At 35.9% G+C, this 20,007-nt stretch overlaps 1 protein-coding gene across 1 annotated transcript in view; it reads left to right on the top strand.

Moving 5' to 3' along the window:
• Positions 1 to 20,007, top strand: part of sorcs3a (sortilin related VPS10 domain containing receptor 3a) — a 184,588-nt gene that overhangs the window by 158,340 nt on the left and 6,241 nt on the right. The window contains exons 18-24 of the mRNA XM_065295394.2: positions 2,219 to 2,405; positions 2,513 to 2,646; positions 2,977 to 3,100; positions 7,237 to 7,349; positions 14,920 to 15,054; positions 15,743 to 15,842; positions 17,927 to 18,032. Of these exons, the coding sequence (XP_065151466.2) occupies positions 2,219 to 2,405; positions 2,513 to 2,646; positions 2,977 to 3,100; positions 7,237 to 7,349; positions 14,920 to 15,054; positions 15,743 to 15,842; positions 17,927 to 18,032 (899 nt within the window). The remainder of the gene's footprint in view (positions 1 to 2,218; positions 2,406 to 2,512; positions 2,647 to 2,976; positions 3,101 to 7,236; positions 7,350 to 14,919; positions 15,055 to 15,742; positions 15,843 to 17,926; positions 18,033 to 20,007) is intronic.

The following is a 20,007-nucleotide window of genomic DNA, read 5'->3' as shown; positions in this document are numbered from 1 at the left end:
TAACTGGTGGATAATAGCGTTATTGCGGAAAGCCGGAAATTCTTGTAATTGATGGGGAAGCGTTTTCTCTAAATTGACGAGTTAACTCGTCGATAGTGGGGATAGCGATAAAACTAGTTATATTTTCTAAATTAAACTCAGGCCTAGTCCTGTCTTAAGGTAATCTCTGTCTGGGAAATCACTTTAGTTAACACACCATGAATTTAAAGGTGGAATACGTAGAATTCGCCACTAGATGGCGGCAAAACAGCAATAACAACAAATGACGTTTATTTATGACGCTCTGAAGCAGCGTGGAATTATGGGATTTGTAGTCTTTAACTCAATCGCTGATGGCCACGCTGAGAAATCACGTTGACGGATAAGGTAATGAGTAATCTTAGTCCATAAACAAGCACGTAGCCGACAGGCGCTAACGCATACTTCCGCATTTGTACACAACAATGTTGTCATGTGCTTTTTACGTCAGTAAAGGCGGTAACAAAGGGTCACGTGGATATTAACGTCATTGACAGGAGACTGCACTGCCCCGTGTCAATGTTTTGAATGGCAATTTTCTCACCATTTACAAGTAGTTGAAAACATTATAGATATTGCTAGTAATCAGTTGGACAAAATATATAACACTGGCCTAGTGGTTTTTGGATATTTTACTGCAAATATCTTACAAATTGCAACTTTAAATGAGTAACTGTATTGACATTAACTAACATTAACAAATATGAATAAATGCTGAAAACTATATTGTTCATTGTTTGTACATGTTCATATAAATACATTCATATTTTTATGATAAAACTGTCCTTAACTTGTCTCACATGTGGCTTAGTTTCCAAAAAAGAAAAAAGAAACAATGTTGATGCTCATTTGATACCTGCAATGTTATATAATCTGTTGCTATGTCAACAATGAGCTCGCATGAGATACAGTATGTATTGTGATGTGTTAAATAAATAAACAAACCATAAAATTAAATAAAAATATATTTATTTAGCAAATTCATCATACATGCTGTAAAATGCAAGCTGTAAAATTAATCTCGAGTTTTTCCAACGGAAAAAGACGAATTGCTGAAAACAGGATGTGTTTGTGACGGTTCAAACACAAATGTTGAAATTCTCCTGATGTGCTATACTGTATATATATATATATGTATATATGTATGTGTGTATATATATATGTGTGTATATATATATATGTGTATATATATATATATATATATATATATATATATATATATATATATATGTATATGTATATGTATATGTATATGTATATGTATATGTATATATGTATATGTATGTATGTATATGTATGTATGTATGTATGTATGTGTATATGTATATGTATATGTATATATGTATATATGTATATATGTATGTATGTATGTATGTATGTATGTGTATATGTATATATATATATATATATATATATATATATATATATATATATGTATATGTATATGTATATATATGTATATGTATATATATATGTATATGTATATAGTTGAACACTGTTAACAGATGCATTAATTGACTTGAAGATATGTGATTCAATTAAAATTCTACAGGTCAGTATTGGTTAAAGAAATATATAGAATTGTCCTGTGGTTCCTCAAGGTTATGAATATAATAAAAACTTATTTACCCGACTTAAAATGGGCAGATAACATTGATTTTTACAGTATCAGACATGCAGGTAGATGAATGTTTCTACCCAGCAAGCAATTTTACGTTTAAAAGACGTCTAATACCTCACTGTATATTATAGAACTCACAAGTTGCCAAATGTAACCAAAATCAATTATATTTTGTCTAGATGTGGGTTACTTATAGCCAGACTTTAGTTATAGTCAACATACTGTAGATGGTGAAATGACGGCTGGGTGGGTTTCTGGATAAAGTGGAAAGGCAGATCGACATGCAATACAATTGACCTTCACTATAAACTAAATCAATGCAATACGGAGCGTGAAATATGTATGCTATGTAATTATGGCATTCTCTCTGTAAAAGAGATTTTCCTGTTGACTGAAGATACACAAAATCCCTCATCTTATCATCCTGCAGGATTCAACTCAACAGTGTTTTGTGTTTAAAAGCAGATGGGACAAAGTCTGTGTAAGCAGAATGGTGAAGCTGCAGCTGTTTTATGTCGCGCTTGCCAGACAGACAGTAATTAAGGATGCTACTGTGATTTACTTTGTGTGCTGTTTTAGGGGGACTCCATGAGGACCAACATTCAGCTGGACTTCGGAGACGGGACGGCGGTGTCGTACTCGAACCTGAGCTGGACGCAGGAGGGGATCAGACACGTGTACCGCAGTGCAGGGATCTTCAGGGTAACGGCGCTGGCGGAGAACAGCCTCGGGTTCGACACGTCGTCGCTTTACCTCCACGTGACATGTGGGTTACTCACAAGAGCTCGGTTCTAGATTGATAAATCATAGACTCACCTTGCTTTCATTTTGGCGTCCTGCTGTATCGTAAGTGTGTGTGTGGTTGTGTTACAGGCCCAGTGGAGCACATACAGCTGTTGGCTCCGTATGTGGTCATTAAGAATAAGGAGGTGAACCTGACAGCAGTGGTCTGGCCCTCTCATTTCAGAACGCTCACCTATTTTTGGTGGTTGGGGAACAACACGGAGGTACAAGCAGCTCCTAATTACAGGTTTTCAGCCTCGTTTTGTTCAGGCTAAGGCCTCCGAGACATTTTTTTTTTTTACGGTGGAAGATAAACATAACTGGAGCGATGAAGCATTTATAATTTAGTATTTGTTGTACGTATGGTGTTTAGATTCGGATCTATTCATGGTTTTCACATGTTCACGTTGAAACCTCAATTAAACTGTCACTGTTTCTCAATGCATTTCTCTTAAGAAATATTTAGCACTTCACACAAAAAGTGCTTCCTGTTTGTCAATGAGTTGGCTTTTTTGTTTCGTATTAACTGTTTGTGTGTGGGTTTGTGGCACTAGCCGATCATCACATTGGAGAGCAGTATTTCCTACACGTTCAACACTGAGGGTATGACCACAGTGACTGTGCAGGTGTCTTCGGCAGATTCGATATTACAAGACAGCAGAAACATCGCAGTGCAAGGTGAGTGAAGACATTCCAACCTTTGAAAATCAGTAAGCGAAATGAATAGGAAATCTGAAACCTCATGCTTGGCTTAAAACAGTATGCCAGAAATATGATGGTCTGCCGCTTCTGCCGAGATTTTGCAGTATGCATTGAAAAAAAAAATTCTATAAACAGTAGGGGTGTAACGGTTTAGACCAAATCGTTTCGGTACATGACTTCTGGTTCAGTGCACATTAGGGATCGACCGATATGTATTTTTTATACCGATTTATGTTTATATTTGTCCATCCTTCATGTTCATGTAGATAGCCGCTATAGTAACCTCTCACACTGGGTTTTCTTTTTTTTTGCGCAGCGATGTATTTAAAAAAAAATGGTGGCATAGTAGTCTACGGCAGCCACGGAGTGCAAAAAAAATAACGGCAAACAAGAAATGACGGAGAAATTACACTGTAAAAAAAATCCGTAGAAATTGCAGCTGGGTTGCCGGTAATATACCGTAGATTTAAATTTATGTTATTTACTGGCAACATTTTGTTCAAAGTTAAATGAACATTTAACATTTACAAGTCTTTGTCTTAACAGAGTAAAACAAAAAAACAGCATAAAGCAAAACATTCTGGGAAACAAAATCTAAAAGGCAAAAAACAGAAAAAGGTTGATGATGATTTCTGGTTCCCAGAATTCTTTGCACGAGGCTGTTATTTTATAGTTTTATTCTGTAAAGATAAAGACTTGTTAATATTTAAAATTTATTTATCTTTGAACAAACTCTTGCCAGTAAATAACATAAATTTAAATCTACGGTAAATTACCGGCAACCCAGCTGCAATTACATTGTAATTTCTACTGATTTTTTTTACAGTGTAGACATTACGGAGAAATAAGAAATCACTTCACATGATATGCATACAAAAATATATTTATTGCGGTGACAAATAAAAATTAAATTGAAAAAAAAAATTTCAAAAGCTGGGGCGGGCCCAGGGCCGGGCCCCCTATTGGGCCGGGCCAATTTGCACGTGCATACCCTGGATTCCCAGACGCTATGCCACTGGTGAGGATGCTATGGAACCATGAACTGCACTCTCCACAATGATGAGGAACTATCAGCAAAGGATATTGATTTCTAGCACTTTACTACTACAAATATAGAGATGAGAAATAAAAACCCGCTTTGTGCAGCTATGATCAGCCGTTAGGCCGAGCTTTCAATTTTGTCATGGAAAGGTTGGTTGTTTTTAGTCACATGACCTGCAATCAATTGCGGCTTCCAGCACTTTGTCTGTAAACAATGCTGGAAAAAATCTGCGAACACAGCAGCCACATATCGGCCGATGCAGATACACATAAAACTCGCAAAAATCGGCCCGGTATATTGGCCGGACGATATAATGGTCTATCACTAGTGCACATGTGTACTATATGTAAACTGTTTATGTTTACAAATGTTGAGATTTTCAAATGTTAATAATAAACTATGATAATAATAACACTATTTTTATAAAAAAATAAGTAATTTTGTGCTTTGCATTTTTTCCCTAACTGTACCGAAACTGAACCAAACCTTAAATTTTGTCTACAGTTACACTCCTAATATACAGTAGTGACAAAAAAAACGATGTCCAACTCTGAACAACTAACTCTTTGTATTGTATTTAAATATTTCATTAATGATGCATAACATTTTTGCATTGATGTGTTTGGAGTACAACTAAAGCTCAGTTTTGAGATGAATTTAAGGCAAAAAAATTGAACACCACACATGTGCTAAGTTTATAAAGACTACAATATATTACCACAAGAGAAGGAAAAACTAAATAATAATAGATAAAATTGTAAGCCAATTATTTTTTACAGTACTTGTGAGATTTTTGTCTATGCATTTTTTGTATATTTGAATAATATCCAATTACAAAATATAATTATTTTGACAGAAAAATACATTAAAGCAACACCAAAGAGTTTTTTTACCTTTAAAAAAACGTTTCCAAAAAGGTTTCAGTCGTTCATCCACTCAAAACAGGGTGAACTGCACTTTCATATTCGCTTTGACGCCCTCTATCGGCCAGAACTGCACTAAAGAAGTTTCCAACTGTCGGGTCGCGGTCCTGTAGTTCGAGTGAAAACTACAAAAACTTGCTTTACGGCAGACCTATAATCCACTCAGAACCAGCTTTGCTGCAGTAGGCTAAATTATTTACAACAGTGGTAATTGACAATTCCGCTTCCAACCTGTAGGGGGAACAAAGAGCAAAAACTCTTTAGTGTTGCTTTAACTCGTTCCTCGCAGTGTTTTTTTAAGTTGCCAGACAATGCAAGCATTTTTTATGACTTTCACAAAATTTTAATGCCTTCCAGAAAATGTTCTTCTTTAAATATACAGTATAAACATACAATATATCAAATTAAATAACAGACCCTCTGCTTTCAGACAAAAAAACCTTTGCATCCTACCTTTATTTTTTTCTCTTTTTATCACCTCTCAAATATGGATAGGTTTCTTCAAAAATACAATTTAGAGCAAAAAGCTGATATACTTGGTTTTTTTTGTGAAGGACTTTTGATAGAGATCAGATTCAACGTACAAAACAGTAAAAATCTCAATATAGTTTCTCACTAAATTATTTTTTTTATTTTTTATGAGTATTTTCTATTATTGCGTTATTACCTTGTGTTATTGTAATGATAGTGGACTTAAAGGGGCCATGGCATGAAAATCTGACTTTTTCCATGTTTAAGTGCTATTATTGGGTCCCTAGTGCTGCTATCAACCTAGAAAATATGAAAAAGATCAACCCAGTAACTTAGTTTTGGTGAACCATTCTCTACAAGCACTTGAAAAAATAGGTTGTTGAAAATTGGCTCTTCTTATGATGTCATAAGGAGCTCTTATTATAATAAAACCACCCCTTAATCCAACCACAGCACTGCTATTTAGTGCAGAGAGAAAATAATTCACAGAACAATTGAGTTTCAATTTCAACAAACCACCATCATTGTGATCAGTGTTTGAATTTCATCCGCTCATGTGCATTTTAAAGGACACACCCAAAACGGCACATTTTTGCACACACCTACAAAGTGGCAATTTTAACATGCTATAATAAATTATTTATATGGTATTTTGAGCTAAAACTTCACATATGTGCTCTGGGGACACCAAAGATTTATTTGACATCTTAAAAAAGTCCTGTGACATGGCCCCTTTAAATGTCCACTGTGTAGATTTTTAGTGGCATCTGGTGTTAAGACCAACTAGACAACCAACAAACAACTCGGTACGGTAGTCATCATAGGACAAACATGTCATCGTCTAAGACAACGTAGTGACAAAACGCGCTCTATAGAACAGTTTGTCCATTTAGGGCTAATGTACAAAAATGGTGGTGCGAAATGGCAACTTTCATTTAAGGAGACCCGCGTTGTATATAAATAAAAATTTCTTTTTCTAAGGTAATAAAAACTTTAAACATAAAGTTCATCTTGTAAGGTCTTTATACACCACTGATAATATAGTTATATTATATTGCATTTCCTTCAAGAGATCCTTTTAAAAGTTATGTCCATTTAATATATAAATAAAACCCCCAGCATTATTATCACACAAACAAACAACAATCAAATCGTTGCTATATTTTTTACTGAAACAAGTCAATAATATATAAAAGACTGTAAGCGGGTACTTTGAACATTTCTGAGTGATGGTGCGAATGAATCGCTAACTGAAGCTTAAAACTAACACGCTTATTAGTTCATTTTGAATAAGCATCATGTTAGCATTGGCTAATTGATACTGTACGTAATCCGTTCTACATTTTTCCTCGCAGGTAACAATCATCTAATGAATATATAAAATATAAATAACCCTTGTATTATCAAGCCTTTCCGAGCATACAGAATTACAGGAAATTGTGTCTCGACTCTGTCAGCTAGTCATAAAAACTCCCTTCTGGCAACTGCCAAATAGACTGTAATCATATCTGTGATCAGCGCTAACCTTTCCATACCTGTCAGTAATGATAACTCTGCTACAGCTCAACTAAATCACCTGGAACAAATCATGGCAGATAGAAGGTGTTGGGCATCTTATGAGAGAAGAAATTAAGGGTCTCTCACTCACTCTGCCTCTCTCTCTCTCTCTGTGACAGAATTCTTCAAATCGCTTCTTTTGTCTTTCTCTCCCAATCTGGACGAGGCCAACCCCGACGTCCCTGAATGGAGACAGGACGTGGGTCGGGTAATTAAGAAGGCCGTTCTTCAAGTGAGTGCGAGAATTATTTTCCGTCCGGCTCATCTCCTAACACCCGGAAATCCTGCCCAAATCACTCCTCATCTCTTCTTCTTACGCTTTGTCTTCATCTCTTCTGGTTTCTGTTTTGATTTCTCTGTCTCTGCAGGGACAGAGTTCTTCATTATTAGACATTGAGATCGATGAATGCGGTGTGTTTGGGAGGTGATGCAATGACCTGCGGCTCAAGGCTTTTGCGATGTGCGTGTAGTTTATTTAAATGTCAGTAGGGCCGCGGGACTCGTCTGGACAGCTTTGCGTCTCATTTCCGCTCAGATCCCGACAGGGAGAGGTTGAGCACTGCTGGTCGATAGACCCGCTCTCGAGTGCCCATACTGTACACTTGTACTACAGCTGTCAGTCTGACACTCACATGGAGCTCAATATCTGTGTCCTTGAAACAGAAGTAGCTTTAAATCCCAGCTGTTTTGTTAAAGCTTTGCTATATAGCTTATACTGTAAAATAGAGTATAGACTATAAATGGGTCAGTGACAAACACAGTTTGACAAGATGAGACATTCAAAAATCTTTTAAATAACTAATTATTTATTTCAATGCACATAGTGTATTTATGTTAATGTTATGCAATAAAAAAATACATTTGCACCATTTTTATGAGAGTTAAGACTGAATGGACCTGAAAATGTCAAATGGTGTAACCGTCAATTGCGCCAAAAATAAAAAGAGAAATGTTAAATATTTTATCCACCTTGATGGCATGTAAGCCTAAACATAAAAAGAAAAAAACTAAACATTTTAAAATATCATTTTATTTGTTATTTCTAAATATGTAAATTTTAAGGCGTTTTTGTAATATTTGTCCTGAACTTATGCTGAAAACAGCTCTGTTTTCTAAATAATCTTTGACAAATGATGTAAAAATGTATGTAAAAAATCATAATACAATAAACTAAATGATAATATTTTAATTTTTTTATGAATATATTTATTTTTTTCATTTAAAGAAATACTAGTTACACCAATTGACACAGACCGGTTACACCACATTGAAATTTTTGTAATTATTCCCCAAATATTCTTTCAAAATGAAATAAAACCATATATTTTTGTCTTTGTCCTCAAAAAAGAGAATGTATGCAAGTAATCTGCAAATTTTAACCCTTTTACATTTAATTGAACCATACGGACACAAAATAATTAACATCACGTCATTGACCTAAATATAATTCTGACCCATACAATGTATTTGTAGCAATAGCCAACACCATGCTAAAGTATAGACTGTAAATGGGTCAGTGACAAAAACGGTTTGGCAAGATGAGAAATTCAAAAATGTTTTTAAAAACTTGTTTTAAAAGCTCGCATCAGGTTTATTTCAATGCACATAGTGTATTTATGTTCATTTTTCTACAATAAAAAACTACATTTGCACCATTTTGATGAAAGTTAAAACTGAATGGACCTGAAAATGTCAAATAGTGTAACCGCCAATTGCGCCAAAGAATGAGAAATATTAAATATTTTATCCACTTTGATGGCATGTAAGCATAATCATATAAAAAAATCATTTAAAAATATTTCTAAATGTAAATTTTTATGCGTTTTTGTAATATTTGTCCTGACATATACTGAAAACAGCTCTTTTTTTCTAAGTAATCTTTGACAAATTATGTAAAAATTTATGTAAAAAAAATAATATTACACTAAACTAGATGATTATATTTTATTCCGAATTTTTATGAATATATTTGTATTTTCATAAAAAAAATACTAGTTACACCAATTGACACAGACCGGTTACACCACATTGACATTTTTGTAATTATCCCCCAAATATTCTTTCAAAATGAAATAAAACCAGAAATTTTTGACTTTGTCCTCAAAAAAGAGAATGTATGCAAGTAATCTGCAAATTTATTTTGAAATTTTAACCCTTTTACATTTGATTGGACCATACGGACACAAAATAATTAACATCACGTCATTGACCTACAGTAAATATATTCTGACCCATACAATGTATTTGTAGCAAAAGCCAACAATATATCCATGCTACTTATGACTGGTTTTGTGGTCCATGGTTACATTTAAGCTCTTGTTTCCAGACATCAGTCGCTAGTACCACCTTTTCAATAACATCACACACATCAATAAAGATAGCATGCGATGCTTGGTCGGGAACCAATGTGTAGTCTGACGTATCTTGTCTCTGACACAACAATAATAAACATTGCAACAGACAAAAATATTGTGTAGTATGAACCTGACATGGGATAAATAAGGGATAATGTATAGGCAGCCATTTTTGATAACAACCGACTGCCTGTACATTATCTTGCTTATTATACGGCTATTTACCTCATAAGTAATGTAAGAAACTGTACACCTTACCCCTCAATGAAACCTCCTGACATTATAATAGATTAAAGCAAAACATAATTTGACTATGTTTTTGTTTTGTTTGACACAGTTGATTACATTTACTGTATGTGGAAATGTGGTCTGCCCAATCAAATCCAAATCTGTACAGATACTCGCACTATAACACACAAAAATAACCCCGAACACCTTGAGTGACCCTAAGCCCCCTCATAGGAAACTTAGCATTAAAAATCTTCCAGAGAGCAAGGTCAGAATAGGAAACTTAGCACAAAAACAGCTAACAATCTCACACCATACTTGCTCTTCTACACGTTCTTTCCCACTCATTATCCACCGGCCTCGATTCCTGGCTTTAGATCCCTTGACTCACCTGCTATGAGAAGATTACCCAGAATTCTCCAGAAGTAAAAGTGTCCTTTTCGAACTTTATGCCTCTGTTTCAACGTCAAGTTCAAAGCCTAATGGCTTAGTGTCGGGGCCCTCGTGATAAAACGGCTCGCATTTTCCATTCTCGTTTCTTCCGTTTCATTTATCGTCTAACATTTAAAGTGCATTTCGTAGTGCCCTAGAGGCAGGGGATACACTTTATCCATACTACGGGTGATAAACAGCCCAGTTTATTAAAAGAGAAGAAGAGAGGGAGGGAATAATCAAAGTCAAGGTCCATTTAAGACGCCTATTTGAGGCAATGTGTAGGAGGCTGAGGGAAGGAAGGGTTTGTGTTGTGGTACACAAGGGCAATAGTTGTAAAACGGCCAGGGGAGATGAGGATAGAGAAGGTCAGTAACAGGGTTTGGATGCAGAGATAGGTGTTACTTTTAAGTACTGTACTACTTAAGGCAGAAGAATGGTCCATTTTTGTATATTTCGTATACTGTCCTTGCAGAGTGCGCATAACGCAATTTTCGTCATCGGGAGAGTGCGCGCATACTGTATGCGCATTGCTACATTTTTTAAACCTTGCATATTTTGTACGCGTAGCTTGTGCATGTGCCTACAGGAGAATGTAGTGTGTAGCCCAGGAGATGCGCACTGTAAAAAAAGTAGTTTGCAACAACTTAAATAAAGTAAGTTACCTGGTTGCCTAAAAATATTAAAACCAATTAAGATTTTACAAATTTTACAAAAACTAATATTTTAAAGTGGAATAACCTCAACACTTTAAGGCAACCAGGTAACTTACCTTATTAAGTTGATCCAACAAATCTTTTTTTATGCATACATGAGGGTCCTCGTGCAGTGCACTTGACCCGATTTTTGTCATCAGAAGAGTGTACACGTATTGTATGCGCACCGCAAAATTTAGTTTGGCGCAACTTAAAAGCAAGTAACCTGCTTGCCTAAAAATATTAGTTGACAACAAAAACTTTTCACTTTTTTGAGTTAACTAATATTTTTAAGTTGAATTACCTCAACATTTGTAAGGCAATCAGGTAACTTCCTTTATTAAGTTGATCCAACAAATAATATTTTTACACGTAAACAAGGGTCCTTGTACTTTGCACTTGACGCAATTTTCGTCTTCAGAAGAGTGTGCGTGTACTGTGCGCGCACTGCTTACTTTTTTAAACCCTGCATACTTTGTACACGTAGGTCGCGCATGTGCCTACAAAGAAGTAGTGTGTAGCCCAGGAGATGCACACTGTAAAAGAAGTAGTTGGCACAACTTAAAAAAAAATAAGTTACCTGGTTGCCTAAAAATATTAAAAACTAATTTACACAACTTTTTTGAGCTAACTAATATTTTAAAGTTGAATAACCTCAACATGTTAAGGCAACCAGGTAACTTACTTTTTTAGGTTGATCCAACAAATCTTTTTTTTACGTGTACACAAGGGTCCTTATACAGTGCACATGCCGCAATTTTTTGTCATCAGAAGAGTGTGTGTGTACTGTATGCGCACTGCAACATTTTTTAAACCCTGCATACTTTGTAATTTTTTAAGTTGTGCAACCTACTTCTTTCAACAATTTTACAATTTTTTTTTGAGCTAACTAATATTTTAAAGTTGAATTACCTCAACACTTTAAGGCAACCACGTAACTTACTTTTTTAAGTTGATCCAACAAATACTTTTTTTTACGCGTACAAGAGGGTCCTCGTACAGTGTACGTGAAGAAATGTTTTGTCATTAGAAAAGTATGCGTGAACTGTAATCGCCCTGCTAAATTTTTTAAACCCTGCATACTTTGAACACGTAGGTCGCGCAAGCGCCTACAAGAGAATTAATATGTAGCCCAGGAGATGCACACTGTAAAAGAAGTAGGTTGCACAACTTAAAAAAGTAAGTAACCTGGTTGCCAGGTAACTTATTTTTTTAAGTTGTGCAACCTACTTCTTTCAACAATTTTACTCAACTTTTTTGAGCTAGCTAATATTTTTAAGTTGAATTACCTCATGTTATGCCAACCATGTAACTTACTTATCTAAGTTGATCCAGCAAATCTTTTTTATGCATACACGAGGGTACGCAATTTCCGTCTTCAGAAGAGTGCGCACGTACTGCATGCGCACTGCCAAATTATTTAAACCCATTCTTTGTCCACGTAGGTCGCGCATGTGCCTACAGGAGAATTAATATGTAACCCAAGAGATGCACACTGTAAAAGAAGTAGTTTGCACAAATTAAAAAAGTAAGTTACCCTGTTGCCTAAAAATTGTACTAAACTTTTTTGAGTTAACTCATATTTTAAAGTTGAATTACCTCAACATGTTAAGGGAACCAGGTAACTTACTTATTATTAAGTTGATCGAAAAAATCTTTTTTTACGCATACACAAGGGTCATCGTGCAGTGCACTTTCGTCATCAGAAGAGTGCACTGCAAAATTTAGTTGCCGCAACTTTAAAAAAGTAAGTTACCTGCTTGCATAAAAATATTTGTTGACAACAAAAACTTTTGACTTTTTTGAGTTAACTAATATTTTAAAGTTGAATTAACTCAAAATTTTAAGGCAACCAAGTAACTTACTTTTTTAAGTTGATCCAGCAAATCTTTTTTATGCATACACGAGGGTACGCAATTTCCGTCTTCAGAAGAGTGCGCACGTACTGCATGCGCACTGCTAAATTATTTAAACCCATTCTTTGTCCACGTAGGTCGCGCATGTGCCTACAGGAGAATTAATATGTAACCCAAGAGATGCACACTGTAAAAGAAGTAGTTTGCACAAATTAAAAAAGTAAGTTACCCTGTTGCCTAAAAATTTTACAAAACTTTTTTGAGTTAACTCATATTTTAAAGTTGAATTACCTCAACATGTTAAGGGAACCAGGTAACTTACTTATTATTAAGTCGATCCAAAAAATCTTTTTTTACGCATACACAAGGGTCATCGTGCAGTGCACTTTCGTCATCAGAAGAGTGCACTGCAAAATTTAGTTGCCGCAACTTTAAAAAAGTAAGTTACCTGCTTGCATAAAAATATTTGTTGACAACAAAAACTTTTGACTTTTTTGAGTTAACTAATATTTTAAAGTTGAATTAACTCAAAATTTTAAGGCAACCAAGTAACTTACTTTTTAGTTGATCCAGCAAATCTTTTTATTACAGTGCTTTGCATTTTGTCACTTCAATAAAAACTATACTTCGCATTCGGCCGTTCGCATATATTTGCGTACACAAACGAAACTATACTCCTTTATGGGCTTTCCCATACATTTTGTATATATCCCGATAGAAAATCTCTTGGGTTATTGGCTATGTTGAACAGGTCATTTGTTACATTTCTATTCCAGCAACATTCAAACATATTTACCTAAATAAGAACTCTCATCTTGACCAAAGTGCACTCCGGAGAATTTTCCAGCTCAAAGCCGACCCACGCTGTGCAAATTCGGCCCTTTGTAAGAACCTCTCAATAGATTGTTTGGCTTTTCTAATCAAGAAATTGTGTAAGCACCGATTTTACAGAGGAAGCATTTATGTGTCTCACAGTCTCTGTGACGGTGGCGAAAATTGATTTTTTTATTGTGTTTCACATTGCGTTTTACATATGAATGATTGCATGCGGGCCTACTGTACGAAATATCCAACAAAAACTGCATATTTGCATTCTGCCGCCGCTACTAGACACAGCTGAACGGGGTTTTACTTAAACGGGCCAAGATGAACCACGTTGATAGATAAAACAACAGATGTCTAAACAACTCTTTAATAGCAACTTCGTCCTCCCCTGTAATGAATCGTTGTCTCTGTGCCTTTAAATGTAATTTCACAGTTCCTCTATCTGGGAAAGGGAATGTTTTGACATTCAGTGGTTTAATTTAAGCAATTACTCTTAAGCTATTAGTCGGGTGTAATTAAGAGCATTGTTACATTATATCTCTCTTTTGCCATCTAATGGCCTTTTTGGACCTTAATTCGCTGGCAAAAGGGGGTGAATGTTGAAACTAACTTTAAGCCGGATAGAAATAATGTCTGGAGGGTGGAGACGTCCATTAATCATTAGGAATATCACACAGGCTGAGTCTTTCAATGAGCCCCAGGGGTTTACGCTTCAATATTGTAGTAACGAGGACAAACTTACACTCCTAGTATTGATTTTTGAGGCTGACTTGGGTCTGGCTGCTCAGCTTGATGTAAATTTAGCTTAGGGGGTGTCGAGTCCTGAGGCTGAGGTTTATAACCGATCGAGCCCTATCAGATTATTTACCTTGGATCTTGGATAATTTCTTCTTTATGAGGCAGATAGACATTAATGGGTGCCTCTGACAATACATGGTGGTCTTCATTTTATCGGATCTGTGGTAGACAGTAATGTTGGGACCTTTGAGCTTTTAGAGTAGGTCTCTACCAAATATATTGAATGAGGTTTTTAGATGTTCTACGTGTGTATCCTGCTTGCATCCATAAGCAATGCACAGGTTTGATCATTTTTTTTCAAAACCCATGAGCCTTGTTTACACATAACATTTTAACCATGCAAGCTTATGTTGCGTACACACCAAACGCGAAGCATCGCGTTCCTCGCTCTAGATTACTAGTGGGATTTAACTTTTGTGTCATGCAATATTGTTTCAAAGCCACGTTTGAAGCGAATAGCAACTGTTTTCATCAAGTTTGCGTCATTTGCATCGCATTTGCGTCAATTCGTGTCTTTGTATGTAATCTACTCGCGCAAAACGTTGATTTCGCATTTGGTGTGTTCGCCCCATTACAGTACACACTCTGACCGCATTTCGTCCTCTGACGATTAGGTCGCGCCGGATATTCCAGAGGACCAGCTTCTGGTCGCTGTCTTTCCCGGAATTCCGACTGCCGCCGAACTCTTCCTGCTTCCTCCCAGGAACCAATCAGATGGCAGAAAAAGGAGTGAAGAGCATCTGGAGCAGGTCAGATGAATAACTAGCTATTCTGATAAGATGCAAATTTGAACGTTGCCTATTAATGGTGAAGGTTGAAATGTGATTGAGAAAGATGGACCTCGATGTGAAGTATAGAGCAGCCTCTGCCTGGGGCTGCATTGAAAGTAATTGTCACTAAAAAAGGAGACGGTATGTCAGAAATATTCTCAAGGGGATCCTACAACATTTTTACAGTGGTTTACACCATTTTTTTTTTCCCCCTAAAGGCATAGTTGGTTCTGCGGCCAAAATGTCGAAAGGACCGGTACCTAATTGGAATTACAAGGACAAGGAGCTTTTAAAATAGGGACTGTACTGTACTGTACTGCACTTTACTATTTACTATTTAGTTGTACTATTTTACAAAATTTACTTTTTTTAAACTATATATCAAACTATTTATGTGACTTTACATTGATCTCAATCTTTGATATGACCTTACTTAGTCAATAAAGATATCAAGGTTATGTTTATTTTTTAGAGCTGTCAAAAGATTATTCGCGATTAATCGCACACAAAAAATTTTGGTTTTTCACATAATGGGTCACATATTTAAAATAAAGATAATAAATAATTCCCATAGATCTACTTTCAGGTACATCGTTCCACTTTTTTTTTTTCAGAAAATGTATATATCTGATGTGTATTTAACCTAAGTGATTTCTTCTCTTACTAGTTATCAGAAGTCCTGGTCAATGCATTGAATCAGATTTCGGTGGAGTTCGAGCTGAAGTCCGGCTCTCGGGTCATCGTTTATGTCACACAATTAACATTAGGTAAGAAAAAGCCGTATTACAATGAAAAAAGTGATGGGAAACATACAGTATGCTAACCCATATTTGAAATGTGACTACACATCTTGTTGCACAAAAAGGTGTTATGCGGTACAACAAAAGATGTCACTGGGGCAGTACTTTTTCAAAAAGTATACTTTTTACCTAAAATGTGCATATTGGTGCCTCTAAGGTACACATTGGTATACTGGTACCTCAAATGGTACATATCTGTACCAAAATGGTACACTTTTTACCAGCAAGGTACCATCCCAGTGACAACTTTTGTTATACCGCATAACTACTGCATTTAACCAATCCCAGTAGTAGTGAACACACATCCAGTACATCTGGAACAATGGGAAGCTAACACTGCAGCACCCGGGGAGCAATTGGGGGAAATGTGCCTTGCTTTAGGAGATCGCAACCTGGTGGTCTTGGGAATCAAACTGGCAACTTTTGGGTTATAAGCCCGACTAGGCCACGACTGCCACTTATTGACATTTGTGACATATTTTTCATCTGTTTTAATCCTAAAAATAAACAGAAGACATCAGTAGCACACGCTTGCTTACACTTGATTAATTTGAAAAGGTTTATTTCGGTTGATCTTCCTCGGCGGACTCTGTTAGGTGATGTTTATGGTTCCTCAGATTCTTCTGGGTAATTATGATGATTGCTTTCCAAAGACCAGAGAGGTGTGTCTCTAAGCATTATTTATTGTTGAGAGTTTTGCACTTTTATGCCCCATCAGAGATGTTGAAAGCGTTGAAATTAGATGATTGCTTACTGGCAATCACGGCTTGGGAAGAAAATCTACACCGAAATGATTTAGGTTCTGTGGTCGACTGTGTTAATTTGGCCTATTTATGAATCAAAACACAGTTATTCCTTAAAAGAGGTACTACTCCAGGCAATCATTTCACTTTCATAATGATCAAAACAATCTTAAAACAGGACACTGAGCTTAAATAAATGATAAAAAGTGTCCAGAAGTGTTTAGTAGCACTGACAGCTCATTTGAAAAATCTATATCTTATAGATCATCATGTGGCACAGTTCATCAGGTTCATGTGTCATTATGTACTATAAAAGTTCTTCAGTGGCACTGGTTGCTATGTATTTCCAGCTTCATGGTAGGGTTAGTAATGGCTTGCATGCGGTGATAATAGCGGTAACTAGAACAGAGTAAAGTTTTTCATCATGTGACAGCCTATGCTTTTACCCACAGTGCACATTAACAGTGAAGCAGGCTGTCTCCCTGACTGAGCCGCATCAGATTCCTTCCCATTTATTTGATACCAAAAGGTCCAGAAAGCTTTCAAGATGTTCCTAGAAAAGGTCAAAGGACTCGTGGGGATTTCTTTCAACAGGAACGTCACAGAAGGAAATATGTTGCCAGAGGGTTTAAGGCTCCCGTGAATGATTTTCGAAGGTTGCCAACATTTGGCAAAAGTCCCTTGGAGAGCGCCAAAGGGAATCTCTAGCAAATGATGTCACGGGGGATTTAAACAGATGTGAAGATATAAGACGGGTTGTTGGCATCCTTTAATTCACTTCACAGGTCTTCGATGCACAATTTTAGATATGACAGACATTTTTAGTGAAGGGGAACTAAAGTAAAGTAAAGTTACACCATTGGTTAAAGCTCCTGTGAAAGTTGCAATGTATTTATGAGTTAAAGGGAGTAATACAAGGAAACTAGTGGGCGTGGCTTGTCTTTTCCAATGAGCCTTGATTGGAAATAGAAAGTAGGCGTTTCATTCAGAAATGGAAATTGCAATGACAGTCAGAGGGGGCGGGGTTAACAGATGATCCGCCCAATCCATCTAGCTGAAGTCATCAGAGAAGGATTGCAACAATTTTCAGATTTTAATTAAAGTTAAAAAAACACATAAAATTATATATATATAATTTGTTTATTAAGCTGCAAAATGAGATATTAAAACATTGAAAATATGAAACACTTCAGCTGTAAGGTGATATTTCATGTAGTCTCTCTCTCTCTCTCTCTCTCTCTCTCTCTCTCTCTCTCTCTCTCTCTCTCTCTCTCTCTCTCTCTCTCTCTCTGTGTGTGTGTGTATTAGCTCCACTGGTTGACTCGATCCCAAGACATAGCAGTTCTGCGATGCTGATGCTGTTATCCGTGGTGTTTTTGGGGTTAGCTGTATTTCTCATCTACAAATTTAAGAGGTACATCCATGCAAAGACATCACACATCACAGATGGGTGACTCTCACGATATCCAGATTTAAAAGGTGTCAAGCATCAGATTTTTTAAAAAGCCCTTAAAGCCATTTTTTGTACATATAAGATTAAGGTCTGGACTTACTAGAACCATTACAATTAGAGAATTTAAAAAATATTTTCTATAAAATTATTTACATTTTTCAGATTATCATTATCAAAAATTATCATTACCGCAACATGATATTACATTAAATATATGCATTTACAAACTCATGTTTCGGTAATGAGAACTAAAAAGTTGTCTAGGTATACGACAAAAAAACTCAATAAGAACTGCTTACCTGGTAGTCATCTTGAGTGTCACAGTCAATTGTGTCCCTTCCAACTATTTTTTAATGTAAAAGTTAGTTTCTTGAGGGCTTAAACAATGATTGAAAATTGTTGCGGAGGATGAGAAAATTGGTCTTGGACACATGTATATTCCTTATTATTGTCTCTACATTTACCAATGATCACCAAATACCACATGTTTATTTTATAGTTTTTAGATTTTTTTAATTATAAATATTTCAATGTCAAAGAACCCAAATCCAGTCATGGACACGTTGCGGTAATGAAAATGTTCCCCTTAAATGTGGAAAAAAAACTACAAAATTGGTTTGTCATTTGAAATCATGTGCAAAGTAGTACATGAAGAGATGTTTGTAACTGTATGCTTCTTATTTTGATACTCTTACTTTGCATTTACTTTTTTTATCAAAATGATTCATGACACCTCATAAGTCTAATTTCGCGAGAATCACCCAGATACATTTTACTATGACTTGAGTCATACGGACTCACCAAGCACTTCATAGTGTCTGTCGTTTAAAGCTAAATATAAAGAAGGAAAGTAAAATATGTTTGGTCGGGACCAGGTACGACTTTCTTTGAGGTTTTTTGAGCGTGCTATTTTTACCTGTGTTTTGTTCGGATACGGCTGTGAATGGGAAGAAAACATCACTGAATTGTTTAATATGCAGCTGTGGTTCCTCCGGTGGAAAACTGTTTTGTAACGCTTTGAATAATTTATTTCGTCTCAAAATAATTTAAATGGAAAAGACTCGGAGAAATGTTGAAACAGTCATTAATAATAGATGTAATTTGTCTTTTTTGCACAAGTTATTTAAAAAGAAGCATATTTATGGAAAATCACACTTGGAAAAACAAAGCAATTAACTCGGAAATTAACAGTAATATAAAATAAAGTGAAGATGTTCAAAGCAATTATTCGGCTTTGTACAGTATAACATAAAGAGAGTTTGGAAGATGACATCCACTGTTGTTTTTGCACACCATGAAATTTTGGCGAATTGCACAAACATCTCCGCAATTTGTTCCGGTTGTCCCGTAACATTATCAAGACGAGTGGTGGATGTGTTTTGCTTTTAGCTACCTCTGATTGTCTGGGTACATGCCACTGCCGCTAATAGCAACTTCTGCTTTGGAAAATATTAAATATGCTCAGCAATTATCATTGTAATTACTTCAGGAACACAAGAAAGGATTGTGATTGGAGTCGCACAGTATTTAATAACTGTTTTGCATGTACAAACACGCAGTTTAACAAGATGCCACGTTGTGCAGTTCTATTGCCTTGTGTTGTTGTGTGCATTATGCCAATTTTCTGCTGTTGTGGGCACACACTTTAAAAATGTGATTCATTTTGGTCAGTTGATATGACATTATCGTGATTTCTGTATTAAAATTGGATTGAGTGTTTTATGAATGCCTGCTGAATTAAAGTGTCTTTACGTCCCCAAAAGTACTTCCATGTCTGTCATTGTTTGTCACACCCCAAACTCCTCTGAAAGATGTTCTGATTGGTTGAGCTGATGTTTCATGCCAATGAAAGAAATAAACTGCACTGTAAAAAGTGAAAGTTGGATTAACTTAAAAAAAAATGACTGCAGTTGGTAACCTATACACTGAAAAATAG

Source organism: Paramisgurnus dabryanus, chromosome 4 (genome assembly GCF_030506205.2).
Source record: "Paramisgurnus dabryanus chromosome 4, PD_genome_1.1, whole genome shotgun sequence".
Lineage (NCBI taxonomy): Eukaryota > Metazoa > Chordata > Actinopteri > Cypriniformes > Cobitidae > Paramisgurnus > Paramisgurnus dabryanus.
This window is presented reverse-complemented; position numbering and strand designations above follow the sequence as displayed.